Raw genomic sequence first — 20,557 nt, forward strand, 5'->3', positions numbered from 1 at the left:
ATATCCTCACAGGTGGTGACAGAGCAAAGCAGAGATGGTGATGCTGCCAGACTAGATGATCATGTTAGTATAGTCTAGGAGTCTAATATTGCAGAGTTTAGGTGCATTGCTTTATTCACTTAGCAGCAGAACAATTTGTTGCACACATTAAAAACAGAATGCTAATCTAATTTAAGATAAAAAAAGACTGAAATACCATGCAAATTGCTGCTCCAGTCCAAAAATACTAATCAGTTTACAAAGCCTAAATCTTAGAATGGTGCTGTACAGAGCTTATGTAAAATACAGCCATTTCACTATCACTTTCCAAAAAGTGCCCACTTTTAAAACTTTAATATTTGGTCATATATTAAACAAAGTTTTTCTTTTAATTGGAAACCGGTTTAACAATCTGACAATGGATGCTAGCTATACTATTACCATCAGAAACTGTCACTTCCAGCAAGAGAGTCATCAGCAACAGGCAGCTCAAATGTTTAGTCATTAAAAGTTGTATATATCTATACGGAGTAGTGCAGCTAAGCTGGATTTTGCAGACTTGCTCACCTCAGCCAACTGCACGTATAAAATACATAAAGAGTCATATGTAGGGTAAAATTTAAGTTTCCTGTCCTAGACACTTTTTCTCTGCACTTACCTGCGGTTATGCAGTTTCATAATAAGAGTGAATATTCAAACCACTGTCAGACTGTTTTATTCTTACCACGTATGCTGAAGCAATCCCCAAGATCACATGCTAACTGAAACAAAATTATATATCCTGGAAAAATTTCAAAACAAGCTAAAAAAATCAAACACCAGCAACAGGCAAGAGAATTTTCCTAAACTCATAAGCAACACATGAACATGTGCATTTCTATTCCAGCATTGAACAAGTATGTTGGCTGCAAGAATGAGACTTCCTCCAGTTACATTTTTAACAGAACTGTTGTAGACAAGAAAACAGCAAACAGGATGTGTGCAGGAGGTATTCTGCACACATGTTACCAACTTATTTGTGTAAGGGAGAGATTCTGGAGCTTTGGGAAGGCAAGAAAGGAAGGACAGCTTCAAGCCTAGAGCTTTACATATTGACAAGACAGACAAAAAGTTAACAAGGGGAAGAGAGAGACAAGATTATGCTTAGAAAAGCTATTGACTTAGACAAGTAGCCCTGACGGAAATATAGACTTTAAGCAGGTTAAAGTATTTCCTATTGCTTCTGTGTTTAAAAAACCCCACACATTCTCAGTATGCATAAAATCAACATGTCATTGGCATTGGAAACACAAACCCAGCTTAACTCCATAGCTACAAGGCTTTTGTTAATCCCCCACTAACATTCCCACCAGGGTCCACAGCTTTCCTTTGCTCCTATTACAAGACATCTTGGTTTTATAACACATAAGGAAAGACCACCAAATTCTCCTATTATATATTCACTTATGAATCTTTCCCGCATGGGTATGATAACCTTGAGTGACTTCAGTTCTTGTCATTATTACGAGATACTTACAACTACTGCAATATCTTTACACATGAATTCATTGTAAATTCTTGCCGTAGTTCCCATCCTTTTGGGTACTAACACAAGTGTAGTTTAAAATACACCAACACAAAATATCCACAATAAATTGGTCTGATCTGCAAAAAAAGGTTTAAGTTTTATTTATATATCAGATTTGTTCATTCATCAATTATGCCTTTTAAGAGATTTCCGTGTGCAGGTAGGATTTACACAACAGTGTTCAACACACATTCATTTTTAGGGGGAGGATTGTGGTAAATAACCACTAAACATCTTTAAAATAAGGCTGTTCCTTCAAATTAAATATTTAGGTCCCTTGACCAGGTGTATTAAGTAACAAGCAATACAAACAGCATGCTGGAGAGGTAAATCAGAGTGATGGCAATCAACAACTCTGATCTGGTAAAAGTTTCTCTCTTGGCATTAGGCACATAAGCTAGAAATCAAGGAGAGAGGGTTTTCACCCCGTTTTGACAAGATATGTAATGACTATACCCTTAGTATGAAATCCTCAGGAAAGGTACAAACAAGTCATTGGCACAAGTGATCTGAGAAAAAAAGCCACTGAACCTTTCTTCACATTTCAGCTCCTAGATATGTAAACTATTTTCAAACACTTGCAGAGATGTTAGTTGCAACTTCATATGAGCTTCTTAAATCCCCTTTTGCAAATGTCTAACTCCCAGAAGGGAAAGCATGGAGGGAAGCAAAGTGGTTTTACAAAGTAGATGACTTTTCATGACAAAGGCCCATGTGAGTTGCTACCTGAGGTCTGGTGCATTTCTTATGAGAAGGTACCTGACACCCTTGTATGTACAAGAGTTATAGCACAAGAGATATAGGGCTTTACATGGTCTTACATTTTATATTTAGCTAATCGAGTGCAAACCCTGTCTGAACACACTTAAATCTGTTTACAGCTGGTTATCAATTCATCTTAATATAGTAATTTATTGAGCAGGAGAGGGGAAGGCAAGGAAAGTTGTAGATTTAAAAACAAAATCTGTAGTGAGGAAAGAATTCTAAGGAACAAGAAAGGGTCATCTTTAATAGCTAAACACAACCCAATTATCTTATTATGTGGTCCTGTTTGAGGCAATCTCTGGTTGATTAGTTGTTTGAGCTAGCCTTGTCATCTACAAGCAAACTATTAAGCCCTATGCCTAACCCGACTCAGCCAATTGAATTTCATTTGGTAGTGCAAGAGTGTCATATATACACGTATGCAGTGTTGTGTAGCAGTGTTGGTACCAGGATATTAGAGAGAGACAAGGTGGGTGAAATAATATATTTTATTGGATCAACTTTTGTTGATGAGAAAGGCAAGCTTTCGAGCCACACAGGGCTCTCCTGATCTGAAGAAGAGCTCTGTGTGGCCCGAAAGCTTGTCTCTCTCACTAACAGGGTTTGATCCAATAAAATATATTATCTCACCCACCTTGCCTCTCACATATACACATGAACACTTTAAATACTTTTGTATATTTCCTACATAATAAGACAATTTTTCCAACATTAATATAATCAGGGGAATGAAATTATATTTGGTCTGCTCAGTTAGGATTGGCCAATAACCTCATAGCTTTTCAAAACATGTAGATTTCTTTTATGTTTCTGAGTCAATGCTTATTCTTTGTATATACGAACGTGTTGCTACAGCATGCAACTAAGAGTTAAAAGTAAGACAGCTACTACATTTCCTTTCCCTAAAGGCCTCTCCTCACCACCCACTTGAAAAAAGAAAAGGTCAGAACTTACACTTCAGTGTTAAAATGAGATGAGACCTAATAGTGATAAGTTATTTTTAGCAAAAGCATCCCCAGCCCAGGATCTCATCTTTTAACTGTATCTTTCCAGATGTAGATTCAGCCCCATCAAGGGATTATAATTAGCTAACAGTGCTTATAAACATTCAAGAGTACAGAGGTTATGATTAAACAAAAAGAAATGCTGGCTGATGCCAAACACTTCTAATTCAGATATAAAAGTCTACTAAAATCTGATCTTGTGAACCATTAGTTCAGCATACAAGCCAGAAGCAGTATGTGAGCCGACAGTACATAAACTGTCCAGAAAGAAATACAGAATGAAGTCGAGAGGACTGAGGTCAACATGCCATCTCAAAATGTGTTGCAGTCAACCCAGGGGAATTCTATATTGGACCTTATCCTAACAGATAAAAAGAAACAGATCACAGAACTAAAAGTTAATGGTAGCTTAGGTACAAGTGATCACTACTTGATCACATTTAATATGTGCAAGCAGAATCGAGTCCAGATCAATAACATAAAGGTGTTTTAATAGGACCGACAATTATAAACCAAGTCATCTGGGAGGAAAAATTTATCAAAAAAACCAAGTCAATGATAAGGAGAATAATTTAAAACCACCTTACAAGATGCTTGAAAAGCCACAGTCCCACAACAGAAAAAGAAGACTGTGCACAAAAACCTAGTTTAGAGGGGAAGTGAAGGCAGCTGTAAAAAATAAAATAAATATACAACAAATGGAAGAAAGGGGAAGTTGATAGTAATGAGTATAAATCAGAAGTTAGGAATTGTAGAAAATTGATACAGGAAGCCAAGGAATACAAGAATAAATCTATAGCTAATAGCATTAAGGACAATAAGAAGGTGTTTTTTAAATATATTAGGAACAAAAGGACACCTGACAATGGCATTGCTCCATTACTAGATGGAAAAGATAGAATTATCAATAATGCAGAAGAGGGAGAAATGTTTAATACATATTTCTCTTCTGTATTTGGGAAAAAACAGCTAATGTAGCTCATTGTATGGCAATAACATTCTTTCTATGCCACTAATCTCTGGAGAATGTTAAAACAGAAGTACTAAAGTTAGATATTTCAAAATCAGATAATTTGCATCCAAGAGTTTGAGAAGGGATGGCTGAGGAGCTTGCTGGACCACTAATGTGGTACCTCTCTGGAGGTGTTACAACCTGAGTGAATTTACCTAATCTCCCCACACTGTTCTTAGTTCCAGGCCCACAACCATACCTAAACTTAGTACAGTAAGATCTCCCAAAGATATTGCAGGAGATTGCCACAGCTGTCACAATGAAAACAACTTAAGTTTAAATACCACAGTGATTAAGTGTCACAAGAGTCTGGGATATTTGTTCAATCTCCAGAAAGTCCAACTGGGTCTGGTCACCGGGAGGGGGGGGGGAAGAAGGGGGCGCGGCGGCACGGGGGGGGTGTGTGTGTGTGTGTAGTGTTTTAAACAGACAATTCTGTCCATTCCCTTCCCCCAGTATCATGAAATCATTACAAGTATTAACATATGCTCATTGACAGACAAGGTCTCAAAGTTGTGACAACTTTGGGGACCAGTAAATATCAGGAGCAAAGGCTGATCCTGGCATCTTTACAGACTAAGCTGCTGTAATTTACCATACTTACAACATGGGTGGGGATGAAACATGACAACAGGAGAAGTGACCCATAGCTCCATAATAGGGACACTGTCAGAAGTTCACATCATCTAAAAAAGCATGGAAGGAGGGATATTTGTTTCTTAAGCCTCCAGTATGATGACCTCAAGGAAACACAAATGCTCAGAGAGTCACAGACAGCACCAAGTTAAAACCTGGAGCAGATACATGAAATTGCCATTTTTTTAAAACTTCCAAATAATAAATTAAATGAACTAGTGCACTTATTACTACTGTAAAAGTAGTACAAATATTTCAGCTTGCAGCTAAATTGGAGGAGAGGCTATTCTCAAATAGGAAGAAAGGATATTTCAATATATTTTAGAGAGCTGTCTGAAACATAGGGCCAGACATAATGAAAAAGACCAATGGTCCACCGAGTCCAATATCCTGCCTCTGACAACGGCAATGATGGACTGATTCAGAAGGCAGCATAAACCTCTGTAGGGGAAAGTTTCTTGCTGGCTCTGGCAGATCAGCTTATGCTTTGACACATGAGGACAGAAAACACTTGCCATTTTTATCCTAGCTAGCACAAATGCCCAGAACACTCTGGTTAATATGATCTAATCTTTATAGAATTATACTAAGCAAGTTGCTTTAGTGGTATTATACAACTTTCAGTTCCACAGGTTTATTAAGCATTGCTTTTCATTACTGTTACATCCTTGCAGCCTTTTTATTTAATCAGCTACACCATTGTTCTTGTATTATGGTAATAGTAAGCTGGAGCACAGACTAGCCTCCAACATTCATTTAGGACTCTTCCCTCTTTACCCTTTTCTTTTGATCTTGCTATTGTGCTTCCACACTGTGAAGAGAAGCAAGCATTTAGCTGAAACTTGAATTCACATAATCTGTTTAACTGTAAGCGGTGCATAATGGAGAAATGCCCACTGTCCTATTTCCATTGCCACTGATCTCCCTTCTGACACAGGAGCCAAATATCCAGCTTTACAGGCTGTGTGAAGAACTGTTGCCCTGACTAGGTTCTCTCCTTGCCTTGCCTTATGAGAACTTGCCTTCAGCAGCCAAACTGCTGTTTTCCCTCCCTTTAAAAAAACAAAACAAAAACAAACAAAACTCTTTCTGTGCTGCTATTGAATGGTTAAAAGTCAAAATGACAAGTGTAACTCTAAAGTGAGGCGATTTAGAACTCCTGCAGAAGAGGCTGTCTCAAGAATGGGGAAACTTCTAGGAGTCCAATTGCCCAAAATGTGTGAACAATCTCTGGCAAGAACATTTAATAAGACCAAGTTTATTCTTCATTCACTAGGGAGAGCTCGTGTGGCTCACTGATTTAACAATCCTCAACAGTACCAAAACCAATGTGTCACTGCCAAGGCATCACATGCCTTCCTTACAGAGCTTGCTATGGCAAGAGAAGCAGCCTCAGCTTTTTGTATTCCAGAATAAAGTGGGTGGAATACTACTAACAAGGATGTTTAAAAACTGCATTCAGTAAACAAGCTTCACAGGCTCCTCATCTTGTTAACTAGGGAATGGAAACAGTGCACTGCAGAAAAGGATACAAGGTAATACACTAGTTTAATCACTAGCATTTCACTTTGAGACTTGGATTAAAATTCTGCCTTTGATCAACAGCCCCCGTGTACGCAGACCTGGCAAAGGAGAGTTCAGATTTGCTTAATGCAGCTGTTTAAAAATCCCAAATTTTGTTAATTTTACACTTCCAATCTCAACGTCCCTGGGCATCCAATGATTCTTGTAGACGGACTGTCAGTGACTGATGCCACAAGCTTCCGATAGTGCAAAGCCATGCAGCCCACCAAAAGAGCTGATCCAAACTGCTGCTTCCTGAAACTTGTCCTGGGCAGGACTGCTGCATTCAATCAAAAGCTCCCAAACCTCCCTCTCCCCCCAGATGCATTACACACCTGTTTTCGCTAGGCAAAGCTTGCTTTAGATCCATTGATAATTTTTAAATTACTCACATGACAAACATCCAGTTATCACCACATTTGCAGTTTTGCCACAGAATGATTATAACAAGGACTTGAGGCCATCTCTTTGTTATCCACTGTGAGATAACTAGCCTACCCCCAATAATACTTGTTCTTGGCTAGTCAGGGTCTCTCTCCAGTAGCCCGCTAAGCTAATAGGAAAGATACATGATTGGGCAACCAGTAAAGAGAATCAGCTCAGTAAGTTTTGTTTAAATGCGTTCATTGTTTGTACTGTTCATTGCAAACAGCTTAATATAATGCACGACTTGCTTCTAATATTTGCCATATGTCCAGATGCTATGGAAATTGGCAAGTGGAAGTCATCAAGAGTTACAGCCTCGTAATGAATCTGCCCAGGTGTATCCATTGAAGGCCTGCGTCTGGGGAGGTCATTTGTAGAAGCTAAACCTAAATTAACAAGTACCTGCTTCCTCATCCTCTGCTCTCAGTCAGAGGAAAACATTGCCAACTGCTTATTAAGAGTTTATTTTCTTGTCGTTGTATGCGACACACAGATGGAAGCTTGAAAGATTTTTCTTCAGAGTTACTTATCAGTTAGTGGAAATATAGTCCATGCTTAAAAGGAACTGAAGTGATAGTGGCTCTGTTTATGCACTACTACAGATGTCAGAACAGTTCTAGGAATAAGGGTTTTTCAGTAAACACATTGCCAGTAGACTAAAGACAGAACTTCATTTCTGCTTAAATCCAGACATCTTAAAATGCATCATTATATATGATGAACATATGTCATGTTAGACAGAAAAAGGATTCAGGAAAAAGGGATCACAGTGACAATAAGCGTTTTCAATATATACTGAGGGCCACATTCATCCCAGATTTACACCCTGCAGTGTTGTCAGGGGGGGTTGCAGCACAGTGAGGAAAGAATTTGATTAAAATCCCCACTTTAACAGATACAGGGTGGATCAACGTTTGAGCCCAGAGTGCGTGAAAAAGCACAGTTCCCCCCTCAAGTATGTTTAATTCAATTTTAAGGATATCTGTTTACATGTGCACATGCTTCTGTAAACATTTCGTAGGAATGAGCATCCCTGTGCTGTGCCCTCTACAGAAAGCAAACAGGAAAGAAACTTAAAGGAGGGCCAAGTATGGCTGATACAAGCAGTCCAGGCGAGTCTCATCTTGCGCGGGGGTTCCGTTCCGCGATGAGCGCGTAAAGCAAAAACCGCGTATAGTCAAAATTACATTGAGTTGAACGGTGGGCGGAATCAACCGCACTACAGGTACAGTATTCAAATTGTTATTTTTCTCTTTTTTTTTTTTATTTGTTTTTGCCAATCGCGTAAAGCTGAAATCGTGCATGTTAAACGCGCGTAAGATGCGACAGACCTGTACTGAGAGTACTGGGTAGGAAAAAAGCAAAAACAGCTTCAGACTCTCTGACTCTCTTTACAGGAAGCCTTAATTCACTTACGAGCAGAGTAGTGCAGCTGCAGTGACAAGAGGAGGAAGCAATTCATCAATAATCGAAGCTCAACACAGCATGCAAAGTCATTAAATATCTCAGAAGCATAGTAGTGGACACCAAGCTTTTCTTGATATCCCTAGTATAGTAATTGCTGAATTGCCTCGATACCATCAACCTGCATCTTAACCAAAGATCTTAGCATAATGGCTAATTATTTCCAACACTGGAAATTTAGGGGGGAAAAACCATGGTGACAGCTTTCCATCTGAACAACAAAATGGCTAACACCAAACTCGATGTGCAGTTCTGTGGTGAGAGTGTCAGCCATGAGGCTAACCCAAAATATCTTGACATTATCCTGGACTAGAATTTGACCTTTCGACAACACCTCGTGAACACTGCAATAAGGTCAGGTCTCATCACGCTTATCAGGAAACTGGCCGGAACATCATGGGGCTTCAGTCCACAGGCCCTACAAACTGCAAGTATATATTCTGCAGCTGAATACTGTGCTAAAGTGTGGTCTCACAGCAGTCACACAACTCCTGGATATTCAACTCAACAACGTTGTGTGCATAGTGTCAGGGACGCTCATATCTGGCTCCCAGTTCTATCACACATCCAGCCTCCACAGATTAGAAGAGCTGCCCAGACATCTTGCTTTCTCAACCATGTCAAGGCAAACATGAGAATCCCATTGCATGAGGACCTGCAGAACCCGCCAAAGACAAGATTAAAATCCCACAACCCTTTATGGAACTGCATCAAGGCCCTTACACTCAACTTCAACGCTGAGGCTCAATGGAGAGCCACATGGAGCATTTTGACTGCTCAAAACAAACAGCTTGTCGTTGACCCTGCCGAGGAACTGCGGGTTTTGCTTTGTCAGGAAGACTGGTGCAGATTGAATCGCATCAGGACATCTCATGGGAGATGTGGACAAACCCTGTTTAAATGGAAAATGAGGCAAACACTTGTATGTGACTGTGATCACCAGGCACAAACAAACAATGGAGCACATCATATCTGAGTTATTTCGCTGGGGGCCTGAAGGACATTGCCACAGCAGTGAGCTGGTGAATGTGATGGCTATCAAATCTAGATATAAATTTGTTATGGTTGCGATCTACCCCAGCCATATGAAAGAAGCAGCAGCAGCTGAATTATTAGTCTCTTTCCCATGCCTTCACTCGCCAGAAGAGAGGCAAAATCCCATTGTGACCATCTTGATATACTTTCAGTTCTATTATCTGTTTCCTTCACGCAAAACTACATTTAGTTTCATTTTAATAGAGTCTAGAGATAGGTAGAGTGACACATACGAAGTTTATTTGGGTGCAAAGAGCATAGATTTAACATGTCCTTAGGTATTATATGTATGAATGGGAAGTGCAGGTCTGTGTTTTATGAATCTATTTTCAACTCTCTCCAAATAGGAGAAACAGCTCATGAAACCCTGATTTTGCAGAGATTATACAAAAGGGAAACACCTGTTGTGAGGTCAGTTAAAAACCAAAATGAGCATATATTCATGCAGCTGAGAGAGGTTCTAGCAAAGCTTCGTGGGGGGAACAAAGTCACCTTATAAAAAGAAGGTTTCCCTAACTAAAGAGGAATGAGGGCAAACAAGTTAGCCTTTTTATTGTCAGCTGATGGAAATGCTGATACTGCCATGTACAGAACTGAGGGTAGAAATGTAATGTTTTATTTTATTTATATTGGGGGAGGAGGGAAGAGAAATAGGACATTCTGTTGTAATTAGTTAGCTTCAAGGAATCCCCAAACTTAAAATACTTCCTTACACAAATGCCTGTTCTGCACAGGCCAGGAGTATATTGCTTTTAACCTTAAACTGTTCACTTGTATTGGGAAGCAGCCAACCTGAACGCAAAGCATGCCACATACTTCTTCACTGTTCCTAGCTATATGCTGTATTCCTTACATTTAATGCATCTGTCCAAGCACAGCCAAAATTAAATCTAGCACAGTTGAAAATTATCATATTTGATTCTTATTGGCTTGTAAAGCCAGACGTAGGTAGAAGTATTGCAACTTAAGTGTTCTTTGTACATCCTTAGTCTCTAGTTATTAGCTATTTAAAAAGTAGTTCAGTGTTAAGACCTCTCCCCATAATAGTAGTCTGTATATGCTACTGAAGTTCATTTTCAATTAGACATTACCTCAAGAATACACAACTTTCTAATAAAGAACTCCTGCATTCTCGTAAGTCTTCTTACAGTGCTATAGTTAGTAGTATGAAATTCTGGTTTTGTTAACTAGCTTCAGATGCTACAAAGCAGCAATGCTACCACTCCACAGTTTTACAACTCGCAGGATGTTATAGCCTTCCACATAGTGGCCCCTGAAGGAAAAGAAAGTCGGTCAGAAGCCTACTAGTGGAAGGGAAGGTTTGCCACTTCATTTTAACTTAAAATACATTGACCTTATCCAGGTAAAGGTAAGATCATGGAACCCTTCTACACTAGAGGGCTGGATCTCTGCACAAGGTTGAACATTGCAGCTGAGATTCTCTTTGATTGATTCTTTGTCACATGGATTAGTGTCCACACTGAGTAATAGACTAATGCACTGTTTGTGTAGACTAATGCACTGTGTCCACACATAGCACTTGCTCCAACCTGTACATTGTGCTACTTATCCCATAATTCCAGGCATAGGTATTTGTGGTACCAGGTGTGTGCTAGGCAGTAAATTGTATGTACTGTGTATACATATTACTGTACATATATAATTTGTATACAGTTGCATGTGAAATTTTATATATAGGTGTCAATTATGTTGAATTAAACCAATGAAGTAACCAAATGATTATGTCCAATAGCTCTTCCCACTGTGAACGTATCATGATGGGCAAGGGCTTTTCCCTCAATTGCATTCAAAACACAGAAGGCCACGAGTTGGCAACAAGTGCTTAAGTAAACTGTACCTGGTGTCTTATATGAGCACTGCTGACTTCAGGTACCAATACTCTAAGATAAGGGGCTTGGTTTATATTCTATAACGTCTCTGTATTTTGTTGAACTATTTCCTCTTCTCGTCACGCTCTAAATGTCAGATACAGGAGTGAAGGGAGGACAGCCCTCCAAGCTGCCTAAATATTCTCCACTCCCACACCACATGTAGTAATGCCCCAGGAAATGTACAAGTACTAGGGGAGAGAGGTCTGAGTAGTGGCTACTGAAATATCATGGATATGCATGAGTGAGGATTTAAACCAGGGTGTACAGTGCCCTCTTCAGATATTTTAAATCTGGGAGATACAGCTGAGGCAACCACTTCACTGCCATGCCATTTCAACCCACCGTAAGGCACAAATTCATGTGTTGCTGTAAAATTAGCATGTGTACATATGTATTTTTTCCAGGAGCTAAAGATCCACTGGCCACAAAACATTATTGTAAAGTTTTACTGAATAATGTTTATTGTATAATAAAAATCGCACAATTAAATAGTTACTTTTAATAAGCTGTTGTGTGCTGCATTCCTCCCTGGGGGGGAGAGAGAGAGAGAAGCAAGAGGTAGAGTCAGAATAAGAGCAAAAGCAAGACCAGATTAGTATCACCTATCCTGTATAGATCCAGGAATTGGTGGAAAGAAGTTGTGACAGCTTGGTGTAGGGTGACCAGATCACCCAAGACAAATATCGGGACGCGGGGGGAGGGGGGGTGCGAGGGGCAAAAAAAAAAAAACGCTTCCTCCGCAAGCGCTGGAGGGAGGCCCGGGAGACTCAGGGGAAGCGGCGGCTGTTCTCACCCCCGGCCAGCGGGACTCGGGAGCAGCTGCTGCTGCAGCTCCCACTGCCAGGGCGGGGGAGGAAGCGGCCATGGCGCTCCACGGCTGCGGCGCCTCCGAACCCCCCGAGCCGGGGCCTGCTGCGGGGACCCAGCAGCGCGCACGCTGGGCCCAGCCCCTGGCCAGTCGCGTCTGGGCTGCTGCCCAGCTGGTGCTATCGCGCGGCGGCCCCGGAGTGGGGGCAGCAGGCCCCAGCCCCCCCGTCCCGCAGGGGAACGAACGGGGCTGGGCTGCCGATGCCTCCGCCCCGGGGCCGCCGCGGGATAGCACCAGCTGGGCAGCAGCCCAGACGCGACTGGCCAGGGGCTGGGCCCAGCGTGCGCACTGCTGGGTCCCTGCAGCAGGCCCCGGCTCGGGGGGTTCGGAGGCGCCGCAGCCGCGGAGCGCCATGGCCGCTTCCTCCCCCGCGGCAGTGGGAGCTGCAGCAGCGGCTGCTCCCGAGTCCCGCTGTCAGGGGTGACAACAACAGCCGCCGCCCGGCCCCGCGGGTCGCCCCCCTCCTCTCCCTACCACCCAACTGAGTCCTGCCTGCAAGGGACCAGGCCGGACTGTTACTCACCCCGGCCCCGCGCTTCCCCTGAGTCTCCCGGGCCTCCCTCCAGCGCTTGCGGAGGGAGGGGGAATGGTGAGCCCGGGGAAGAGGCGAGGATTCGGGGAGGGAGCCAATCGGGGGAGGAGGGGGCAGAGTCGGGGCAGGGGGGGGGGGTGCGAGCACTTCGGGACACTGGACAAACAAGGAAATGCCCCGGAGCCTAGAGCCCAGACCGCATGTCAGTCGGGACGCGGGACAAACAAGGAAATATCGGGACAGTCCCGATAAAATCGGGACGTCTGGTCACCCTAGCTTGGTGGGAAGATCAAAGGAAGCATCGTAGCTACAATGTTATCCTGCTTGCACTGAAACAGTTCCAACTGAAGCAGTCTGGACAAATGCATTAAGACTTACTCAGAGGTTCTACAATCTTACTGGTACTGGAAATACCTTGTGAAACATCTGGACACAGTATTGGGACACTGCATTTTACCAGCATTCCAAAGGACCACAATTCTCTACTGTGGATAGAATACGGATACATGGTCAACAGAAAACAATATCCACGCACGCAAGTCTAAAGACAGCATTTGATTACAGCAAACTGACTTAGGTTGCAAGGTCTTTCACGTGGTAAAAGATGACAGCACAAAGAAAAATTAGACAAGGAAACATTATAGCTTATTGCAATACAAAGACGTTCTTTTTAATTACACAATTTTCACTCATTTTTCTCCCTCCACCTCAGTCCTTCCATAAAGCAGTAATTTGTAGTTAACAGGTAGTTGTTGGCAAACTGGTTTTTCTTTTTAAAAATGTCTATGTAACGTAAAGCTGTTCTGCATATTCAAAGTCATTTTTCGGTGGGCATAGATGTTACAATTTATTTAATCAGAACTCAGTATTTAAAAAGTAATCAAGGCTTGTGAGATTTACAACTGCATTTTCAAAACAATTGAGAATTTTAAGTTCAAATTAAAAAGGTTTCATAACTGAATGAACAATATCTGTCTTTGTTGCTACTTTAAATTTAGTGTTACAAATGGAGCCAAAATCTTTAACAGCAAATCAATCCTATTTCAAAATGAACTACTAAGTGTATAGTCTAGATTCCTGTCAGATGTCAATGAACGCCACAATCCAAGCATCTGTGGTCTCCAATCAAAGCCATGGTACATATTTTCTATGTACAATGGGAATACTTTTAGCTTTCTCTCTTCTATTTATAAAGATCCAAGATATTGCACAACTTATTGTTCTATTCTTTCCAGACACAACTCCCATTGTAACTAATAGGAGTTGCACATATATACCAAAGAACACACCCTTCAATCAGTAACATTGTTATGGCAATGTTCAGGAGAAAGATAAGACATTTATTTGGGTCTTAAACGGACATGGGATTGTATGTATGCCAACAGCTCAGTTATGCAGCTTCTCCTCCTAGAACTTCAACAGTTTTAAGGCATTTGAGAGAACAACAATTGACCAAACTGATCACAGTGAAGTTCTGGTGTGTGGCCAGCCAAGCTTACTGTTATTTGCCTAATCTTTGACAAATTCATCATTGTTTATAGGCTCCAGTTTCTATTTCTGTATTAAGTGCTCTGTGGCAATCTGAGACACTTAGGCTGCTGCCCTCTGTGGTATGATTAGAACTTCCCCTTCCCCCATTTCCCAACACAACACTCAACTGTACAGGACCTTTAAGGAATAAAGAGGCCTAAGTGCAATAAATGTGAGATGAGCTGGAATAGTGGGAAGCTAGAACATGGTTAGCCGCTGTTGCTGCCTAGTTTATATTTTAAACAACGAATTTTCATTTGCCTTTGAAAGCCAGTTTCTAGAATGATACAAAGTTTAACATGTAGAGCACTTTCCAGTCCAGAGCTTCAAGAAAAAATATGATTGACAACATGAGGAAACAAATGTTCTTGGGAGTACTAACACATTTAACACAGTATTAAGAGTTTATTGAGAAGGAATTGTACTCTTTCCATATTAGTCTCATTGATACACAGCGACATTAGAAAACAAACAGGCTGATGAAGCTTAATATGCAGAAGTGAGAGAGGAAATTCATTCAAAAAACTGTGGTGTTCCAAAGGGCAACATTTTGTTCTTCCCTCTTTGTGCGGGTTTTTCGGCAGCGCCTCCCTTCACTTACAAGAGATTGGAAAGAATTGCAGTTTTAGTTGAAGATAAGGCAGACTGACATTTATTCAAAGCTCTGCTGTAATAAACTGAATACCATAAGCTTCTTTTTCAGTAAACAGAAGAATGTTTTCACTTAGACACACATAGTGCTGCTGATGGAAGCACCCACTTCGACAGATTGAGGCCTGGTCTACACTAGGAAATTAGGGGTACGTCTATACTTACCTCCGGGTCCAGCGGTAAGCAATCAATCTTCTGGGATCGATTTATCGCGTTTTGTCTAGATGCGATAAATCGATCCCGGATCGATCCTGGAAGTGCTCGCCATCGACGCCGGTACTCTGCATACTCCTCTCGCAGAGCAGGAGTCGACGGGGGAGCATGCCTGCCGCGTGTGAACCCGCAGTAAGTTTGAACTAAGATAGTTCAACTTCAGCTACGTGAATAACGTAGCTGAAGTTGCGTATCTTAGTTCGAAGTGGGGGGTTAGTGTGGACCAACCCTAGGTCAGTAGAACTACCTGGGCTCAGAGGTGTGAAAAATCCACACTCCTGAGCAACGCAGTTAAACCAACCTAACACCTGGCATAGACAGCAGTAGGTCATTTTCCCCCTCATCCTAGTTACCACCTCTGAGGAAGGTGGAGTACCTACACTGACGGAAGAACCCCTCCTGTTGGCATAGGTAGTGTCTTCACTAAGGTGCTGTAGCAATTTGTGTAGACAAGCCTTAAGAGGTTGTTGTCTTCCCCTCTCTCCCCCTCAACCACACACCCACTGTTTTCCTTCCCCTTATTATTCACAAAGTCCACACAAACAAAACTTCTACAAACTTTGAAACAAAGAATGTGTCTCCAGAGTCCAGTTAGCTCAAATTAGCACACTCAGATTAGGGGAATTGAAGCTAACATAGCTCGAGTGAGAGTAACCACATTTCCAAACAACGTGAGTTACACACCGTGATTTGATTAGCAGCATAGAATGACTGGACTATCTTCTGATGACATGTTGTAACTCAAGTTATTGCATCCCCACTGCGTTCCTAGCTCAAGCTTCGGCAGCACTCAGCTTCAGTCCCCCCACTGGCTAGCTACCTTGAGCTTAAAGCAGTTTTCTCGAACTATAAATCTGTGTGTGGGGAAAGGAGTCAAGATAGGGGTAATACTTGAGTTATAACTTGATCTTACTGTGCTGTGAAGACACACCCTGTGACAATGCAAAAGACTGCAATGTACATAAGGTTTGGACATTAACAGAAGTATCAGGTAACAGCAAAGAACAAACCTGTAATTCACAGACAAGCCAGGATGAATGAAAATTAATGTAGGCAAAGAGACGTTCTCCACTCCAACATGAGTTCACCCACCCTGGAAAGATTACATGTACAGTGGCAGCAGTAATACATAGCAAACTTCCAACCACCATAAAAATATGAATGATGAGAAAATTTACATTCTAATACAATGAAAGTCTAGTAACATCACAAAGTTTGGTTCTTGGCTAGTTTATGACATAGTTTGTACAAAATGGGTGAAAAGGAACCATCTTAAGCCATCTAAGTCTTCTGTTTAAGTACTGGGATAAGCTTTTTTTTTTTTTTTTTTAAATGAGGCTTCCTTTCACTTAAAGAAACTTGAGTATTGTTGTGGACAGTTTAGATCTGTTTATATAAAGTAAATATGGTACACTTTAGTTGCCTTTGTGTTTTTAGCAACTACTATCAAAAGAAACCCAATTACACCAACATCTTCATTATTAGTAACTAACAACAGTATTTCCTTCTAACCTGCAAGATGCCAGCTTTCCAATGCATATCACACAAAAAGGCCTTGCATGTCTCAAACACTATACTTCTATTAATTAATTTGTTGTAGGAAAGTCATACTAACAATCTACCCAGAAAATGCACAGGAGTTCATGCCCATTAGCTTATAGTCAACATTACAGTTAATACTAGTTATAGAAGTCTTGACAACTGGATCTAGAGTTGGACATATCCAGTCCAAAGAAATCCGTCTTCTTAATAAAAGAGCAAGGCAGACAAATGCTGTCAGTTTACCAATTATCCAGTTACTTCAGTTTAAGAAAAAGAAGAAGTGGAACTGGGTAGTTTTTCCATGTAAAAAACATACTACCTGACCTAGCAACACAGATAGCACTAGAAAATGGGACCACAGCCTGGGCTGTCATACTCTGGAGGACGCAACACAGATGATAAAACATCACACTCAGGATCAAACTACTGTACAAAGCCAACTAACTTAAGACCAAGTGTCACTGAATCATAAACTTACCGTCCACCTGATTCTGCAACACAATTATTCAGTTCACCCGAGTACAGGTCATCAGCAAAATTCTTGTAATAAGCTATCAAATCTCTTTCTCTGGGACACCGATAATATATCAGGTCACTCCATTCTACTGTACATGTGTCTCTCTGACTAAGATTTTTAAACATAAAACCAGCAGCAAATCGCTTTCTACCTTCTGTCTCTGTGTAATTAGCACTATTAATCCCATGCTATCCAAGTCCCCTGGCACGGCACTGATTTGGTTTTAATCTATGCTGAGGTGTCTTCCTCCACTCCCCAGCAAGCCATTCAGATCAGAGCTTGGCAAACTCCTAGGTCAGAGCTAAAGTTCTGCTGCAGAAATAGCAGTCTCACTACACTGATAGAAATGTGTTGAGACATGCAATGCCTGCCTTTTTTATATCCAAAAAAGGAAAGAAATTAGTTGCTCTTATACAGATTAATTTGCAGAACAGGGAAAGTTCTTTTCTGCATCTCTCCTACCCTGTAAACCAGTAAACCTCCACATAGCAAGCAATAGACAAGGTACCCAAAAATAACCCCAAACATTTTACAAGCTTGACACTGTGTAGCCCTATAAGCACATTCTAATACAGTATTTCTCCTCTCAATGTCACTGCTGGAGACCACACGTACTGTCTTCTCAGCCCTGAACAATTGATTAGTCATGGATTTCTCTTGCCCCTTAGCAGGAGTCCCATGCTTCTCAACACGACAGAGTCCCTTACCACCCTAATACACCCCTCTATTCACCAACTGCCACCTTTGAGGTGTAACCAACAGTTTCTATAATACATTACATTTTATGGCCACTATCAGATGGCACCACATAGCTCAGGGAAAAGTTAAGAGGCTTTCACTCTGATGTTTTTCACTAATTCCTGTGTTCTCCATGTCCCCTGGTATCCCTATGAATTTCAAACTAGGCCATGGGGTTCCCATGTCACCCAAAGCTACCCCATGTCAGTGTATTCCTTGTCACTCAGAGACCAGCCGGTGGCCACCAGCTGCTTAGAGGCACCTCCTGACCCCAGATAAGAGGGAAAATTCCTTACCACTCTTAGTATCACCTGCATTCACAGCCAGGCAAGAAATCCCCATGCCTCTCCACACACACATGGCCCCTAGCCCCTGCCCCTCCCGAGCCAGACTAGTTGAGGAGAAATTTGCAAGGGACCCATCACTGTGGTGCTGACACAAGAGCCTGTCTCCACTGGGCAGAGCAAGAGGATTCCCCACCTTGGACCACCTGCACTTCACCCCCAGCCTCAGGCCAGCACCCTCCAGCTGCACCCCGCACAGCCATGCCCCCAACCTCACCCCAAGCTGTACCCCCACCCCCAGCTGCACCCCCGCGACCCCCAGGTCCCGGCAGCGCCACTCACCCCATAAGCCAGTCCATGGCTCTCCCGGGTGCCTCCTGCTCCGCCGCCTGCTCCGCTGCTGCGCCGCCCGCTGGGCGCGGGGAGGAGCCGGGGCGGGAGGCGGGCGGGCTCCTGCGTCCTGCCCGAGCTCACCACCCGCTCCGGCCTCAGGGGCTGCGCATGGGGCTGCCCGGTCCCGTCCCCCACCCCCGGCGGCGGGGCTGGCTCCCGCCCCCACCTGGCCCCTCCTCTCTCTCTCCCCCCTGCGGGCGGCTCGGCCAGGCTCACGCTCCTGCTGCCAGGCTGCGCCGGGTCCCCTTAGCCTCAGACACACTCCCAGGGAGGCCGGAAGTAAACACACAGGCCCCGCCCCCTGCTGCTGCTAACCCGGAAATGTTCCCCACCCGGGGCACTATGGGAAACGTAGTCCACGCCTGCTGGTGCTTAGGCTGGGGACACGTGGAGCCCCCACTGTGCGGATCGCACCAGGCAGGGTGTCTCATCTGCAACCGGAAGGCCCCCGATCCGGACTGCTGAATAACTGTTATTGCATTTATAAGAGCGGTAGCCGTTAGTCTGTATCCACAACAACAACGAGGAGTCTGGTGGCACCTTAAAACTAACAGATGTATTTGGGCATATGCTTTCACCCACGAAAGCTTATGCCCAAATAAATTGGTTAGTCTTTAAGGTGCCACCGGACTCCTCGTTTTTGTCATTCTATTGGCTTCCTGTTTAATAATTGCATGGGCCCATCACTGTGATGGGGTTTTACTTTATTACTGTTTTGCCCATTAGGGGATTAGTATATCTAAGAGCTGGGTATTATTATTTATTTAATTATTTACCATTCCTTATGGGTGTTTTAATTATTAATGATAGTTATATTGTTAGTTATCTATTGCTAGTAGAAGGCACTGTGGCCTAGCTGCTCAAACCCAGCGCTGGGAGCTAGGACTCTTGAGTTCTGGTTAGTAGGGGGGTGGCCTTGCCCCCTAAGAAAAGGCTACATGCACTTCCTATAGAGCAGTGGTTTTCAAACTTTTTTCTGGTGACCCAGTTGAAGAAAATTGTTGATGTCCGTGACCCAACGGAGCTGGGGATGAGGGGTTTGGGGTTCAGGAGGGGGCTCTGGGTATGGGGGGCGGGGGTTGGGTGCAGGAGGGGGTCAGGGCTCTGGGCTGGGGGTGCAGGCTCTGGGGTGGGGCTGGGTGTGACGTTGTGCAGTCTATATGGTTTTATAAAAACTTGATAATAAGTCAATATAATGTAACTGAGATAGTTTTAGAGAAAATACGGTAATAAGTGAGTAACTGGGATATGCCTCATGCAAAAGGTCTCTTGTAAGGTATCATTACAAAGCTTATAATCTACTGAGTATGATCATCTGATTTGTATAAATGTATCTAAAACTAGAAATATAAAATGTAACTCTGAGGGCCTATTGTAATTGTGTAAAGTGTGGACCATTAATGATGGTTTGGAATCTTGATGACTCCCATTGTCTGCAGATGGCTGTATTTACCTGTGAGTCTTCCTGTATATGTGTGTGCTGGCAAGTGGGCAATGAAGTCTTGCAGTGACATGTGATCATGTCACCTGAACTGGAATCCATCTTTAACCTGGTGCTTTTCCAGTGAGGGGGGGTGGAAACCCAGAGAGACAAAGAGTTCCCGCCTTATGCAAAAGATATATAAAGGGGGGAAGAGAACAGAGAGGGGGAGGAGCCATCATGAAGAATCCCCTAGCTACCACCTGAGCTGCAATAAGAGCTGTACCAGGGGAAAGAATTGTGCCCAGGCCTGGAAGGTGTCCAGTCTGAGAAAAACTTACTGAAGCCTCTCTGAGGGTGAGATTATCTGTATTTAGTTTGATTAGGCATAGATTTGCGCATTTTATTTTATTTTGCTTGGTGACTTACTTTGTTCTGTCTGTTACTACTTTGAACCACTTAAATCCTACTGTCTGTATTTAATAAAATCACTTTTTATTTAGTAATTTACTCAGAGTATGTATTA

At 42.6% G+C, this 20,557-nt stretch overlaps 1 protein-coding gene across 2 annotated transcripts in view; it reads right to left on the reverse strand.

Moving 5' to 3' along the window:
* MOB2 (MOB kinase activator 2) overlaps window positions 1-18,825 on the reverse strand; it is a 164,284-nt gene extending 145,459 nt beyond the window's left edge. The window contains exon 1 of one of the 2 annotated variants that reach the window (XM_054027787.1): window positions 18,561-18,825. In XM_054027787.1, the coding sequence (XP_053883762.1) occupies window positions 18,561-18,577 (17 nt within the window). In that variant the 5' untranslated portion in view covers window positions 18,578-18,825. Of the gene's footprint in view, window positions 1-17,157; window positions 17,344-18,560 lie in introns of those variants that run through there. The other variant, XM_054027783.1, reaches the window with a different exon arrangement.
* Between the last annotated feature and the right edge of the window lie 1,732 nt (window positions 18,826-20,557).

Source organism: Malaclemys terrapin, chromosome 4 (assembly GCF_027887155.1).
Source record: "Malaclemys terrapin pileata isolate rMalTer1 chromosome 4, rMalTer1.hap1, whole genome shotgun sequence".
Taxonomy (NCBI): domain Eukaryota; kingdom Metazoa; phylum Chordata; order Testudines; family Emydidae; genus Malaclemys; species Malaclemys terrapin.